Source organism: Lathyrus oleraceus, chromosome 6 (genome assembly GCF_024323335.1).
Source record: "Lathyrus oleraceus cultivar Zhongwan6 chromosome 6, CAAS_Psat_ZW6_1.0, whole genome shotgun sequence".
In the NCBI taxonomy this organism is placed as follows: domain Eukaryota; kingdom Viridiplantae; phylum Streptophyta; class Magnoliopsida; order Fabales; family Fabaceae; genus Lathyrus; species Lathyrus oleraceus.
Window position 1 is genome coordinate 48,790,264 of NC_066584.1, and position 4,144 is coordinate 48,794,407.

At 36.1% G+C, this 4,144-nt stretch overlaps 1 protein-coding gene across 1 annotated transcript; it reads right to left on the bottom strand.

The window, feature by feature from the left end:
- Positions 1-2,406, bottom strand: LOC127096624 (nudix hydrolase 25). The gene is made up of 6 exons (XM_051035172.1): positions 1,882-2,406; positions 1,390-1,440; positions 1,157-1,249; positions 788-882; positions 592-703; positions 1-499 (listed from the first exon to the last, which is right to left on the bottom strand). The coding sequence occupies exons 1-6, from the start codon at positions 1,945-1,947 to the stop codon at positions 395-397; spliced, it is 522 nt and encodes a 173-aa protein (XP_050891129.1). The 5' UTR covers positions 1,948-2,406; the 3' UTR covers positions 1-394.
- Between the last annotated feature and the right edge of the window lie 1,738 nt (positions 2,407-4,144).

The following is a 4,144-nucleotide window of genomic DNA, read 5'->3' on the forward strand; positions in this document are numbered from 1 at the left end:
TTATCACTATTATACAGCATGATTCTTTCAACTTTACTAAACAAATCTATGCACATTCACAATTATCCTCACATCACATCCATGTTTAGAAAATAAAAATGGCATTTGCACACATCTTATTGTTACAAGAAGACAAGTTCTAACTACTATCCATTTACAAATAGCTGAGTGTTATATCCAACCTCAGTAAGTGAAATGAATTTGAATTTGCAGCGGTTACAAATTCGCGCATTCATGTAGTCAGCACATCGATGACGGTTGGATCGAGACCAGATGATTCATCGATGAGTAACTGCGTGAATGCGCGAAATTTGTTATTGAAGCAAATCCAAATCCAAATCCAAGTAAAATTAGATAAGAAAATGGATTAAACTACAATGCACACTCATAAAATTCACCACTTCGTCGATTTACATTTCGCTGATGTTGCATTTCCTTGAAAGTAAGGCTTGAAGGTTCTTACAACTTCTTCATAAGTTGGTCTTTTATAGTCCACAGCCTGTAATCAGTTATTGGCCTCACGATTAGTCTTACAAATGAAGAAAAACAAAATACTCATTACGATTTACGAGTCACATTTTTGTAACAAACCTGCTCAATAACTTCTTCAGGATTTGCCCATTTCCACTCTGCGAATTCCGGGTCTGCTTCACCGGTAGCTAAGTTGATTTCACCTTCATCTTTTGTTAATCTCATGAGAAACCTATAAATGTTCATAATCAGAAGCAGAAAAACAACTGAAATGACCGGACTGAAAGAGAAATGAAAATAAAAATAAAACTCTCACCATTTCTGTGCCTGTCCGTGCCATTCGCCTCCCCAGAGGCGATTGACCTTAGCCTTCACAGCAGGAGGGAAGTCATATGTCAACCATTTACCAACCTGTAATGCACAAACTTTGTCAAACATTCACAAAGCTTAACATCCGCCTAGTGAATTCTAGAAGATTTCATTTCTCAGGTCTAGTAAGTTTTTGGAGACTATATGTAGGTTAACTACGGTTTAAACTGACAAATATTTTATGAAGTCCTTTTACGGTACACTCAAAGAGACGTGTCTCTCTCATTGATCTATAGCTCTATATGTATTGCAACTGTTGTTCTTGCATAAGAAACTAAATAAACTAAATCCAGAAAAGAAAAGGTTTGTCACGAACCTCGGCGATTATCACGGCTGATACTATTCCAGTTTCTTCTCGAAGCTCTCTAATCGCAGCCGATTTGGGTTCTTCACCGTCTTCAATACCTCCCTGAGAATCCCAAAAGTACAGTAAAAAAATTTGATTTCCACAGTTTTCTTATAATTAAGGTTATTTCAACTTAACCAATCCTTTTAGTTATAAGTTTATCAAACTAATTTGAATACATATAGTACATAATGTGAGGTCACCTGAGGCATTTGCCATGCTCCTGGAACATTCAATCTAGAAGCCACAAATATCTGGAAAAACAAAATTCAAATCATGATTCCCCTTCCTCATACAAAATAGTTACTACCAAACCCATTTATGATAAACTTTTACCATATTACTTACCAAATCTAGACAAGAAAAACACTTTGCTTTTTAAACAATTAACTTGAAGTGGATTCCTACTTTAAGCCTAGTAAATTTGGATCTATTAAGCACTCTAGTGTACATTATACAAAAACAGAAAACCGAAAAGAATTACCAATTATGCACTCCAGTGAAACAAAAAATACCAACTAGTTAACATCCGAAAATAGAAAACCAACAAAACACTACAAAATTAACAAAAACTAAGTAATTTTTCAGCTTTAACAGAACCAAAAATCAACAAACAACAACAATAAAGTACAAACACACTAACTACATTAATATTTTAGCGTTAAAAAAAACAAAACAGAGAGGAGAAGAGAAACCTGATCATCGGAGTTGATGAGACAGACGCCAACGTTAGGACGGTAGCCTCGTGGAAGATCCTCCATTTTCGGTTAGGAGAAGGAGATGGAGTAGTGATGAAGATGAAGAAAGAATAGAAGAAACGGAAGCAAGTGGTATAGGATTATTATTGTAATGTGAAAGTGCGTTGAGGAATTGGCGTTTGAGAATAATAATAATAAGAAAAGAAGGAGGCAATTGTGATAATGACTATAATTTGAGTTGAGTTATAGAGACACGGGAGAGTGGAGTTTTGCGAGCTTTACGCCACAAATGCCACTAACCAACAAAACTGCTTCAATGGGGTCCACCATATTAGGAGTTGACTTTCTGTACATCTGTGATTGATCACATTATTTATTTATGGAGTCAGATCCAAGAAAGAAGAAAAGTAAAGTTTCAGTTTTTTTCTTCTTCTTCTCTTTACAGTGGGTGGGTACCGAGCGAGCGCAGTATAGTACTAGTACAATAAAGAAAGAAAGTCAGGTGTGTTGTTCATTCAAGTTCAACTCCAGCGCGTATGATACACGCCTCTTTCATTTTTAAGGCTACAAAGTTTACCTGCTCCTGTGTAGCACTAGTAGATTGAGAGTGAATGAGTGATGCACGTCGGTGAAGAAAATTTTCAAGATATAGTAATAACTAGAAGACTCCTAAATAATTCTAACTATAATAAGTACAAGACTTTAAGATGGGAAATTTTAAGGTGAAATCATTAAATTAATTTTTTTTGTGAAGTCATACATCTGTTCAATATTGAGTTTAATATGGGAAATTTTAAGGTGAAATCATTAAATTAAATTTTTTGTGAAGTTATATATCAGTTCAATCAAAAAGTAATTTTGAGTTAATGAATGTCACGCATGATTTTATGGTGCACAAAATGTATATCTTATAAAATCAAAATCTTTAATTTTATCTTTTCATCTAAATTAACTTGAAATGATTTGTTACTTACTTTGGATCTTTTTTGACTAACACATTCTTTATGTTCCTTTTAAGGTATTCCACCTAATCCAATGGCTTCCACGACGGACTCTTAAGACACCAACTCTTAAGACACCAATACTTCAAGGGCTTAAGGGTAAAAAGATAAACCATTTCTTTAGTTTTTTTTTATGTTTTCTTTTTCGTCGACATTACTGATCCAAACCTGCTTTTATTTTCTTTTTGCAAGGCCATCGAGGCCGAGATTTACGTTGACGATTTCTCAGATGAAGAAATTTTGGTTTGTACTCTTTACTCTATCATTTGTTTTAACTAAGTTTATTCTTTACTAATATTATCAAACCTCGTTAGTCTCCCCAGAAAGAGAGCAAGTTCGACATTAGTGATGGCCAACAAAATCCTCACATTCCGCCATCACAACCAACAAATGTGGGCATCCACACTGCTAAGGTCAGTGCTACACCACCATAGGTGAACACCACTCCATGTGAAGCTTCTGTCGGGAAGAAGAAGAAGAAGAAGAGAGTAAGGACTGAGGTTGTAATAGTTTTCAAAGATAATGATACTGAAGAGAGTGTACTGCCACCTCTGAATAAAAAGAAAAAGAGTAGAAAAACCTCCCAACAACCCATTCAAGAAGCTGAAACAACGCCTTCAAATCCTCAACCTAAAACTCAACATGTAACTTTACCTTTTTACTCTTCATTTTTTAATATTGATCCATACTGATTCAACTTGTTTTTGACAACTGGTCGACACTAACCCTGAAGGCCCTCAACCTCATCCAACTGAACCCAACAATCATCTGAAGATTCAAGCATCAAATAGACTACACCTTCGTCGACCACCCTTTCTGACAATTTGTGCAACGACGCTGGTAATGGTGGGGTAATCGACTAGGAAAGGTCAGTTGGTGGTTGGATTCTAGAATAAATTATGGTGAATTCTAATAACCCAACCACTAAGTCTTCAGTTGAAAGACAAAATCGAAACATAACTATACCCTCTCCCTCAAACTAACAAGCTAAGATTCTGATGTCGGAGGCTCTTATGAGAACCAATCCTCAATAAGGAACATGTATGGGTCCTCATGTTGAGAAGGCTTATGATGTTGTCGCGCCTAACCAAGTGCACCCACTTGTAGGGTTTCTTGCTCATGATGGCTTTCAGGAGCACACTCATTCTTCCCCTACCCTAGGGTCTCGCTCCCTATAAAGTTTTAGTGAAGTGTCTGCCTCCACCTTGAATGACTCTACAACTGCTAATAATCAAGAGGACCCCGTCAAGGATTTTAAG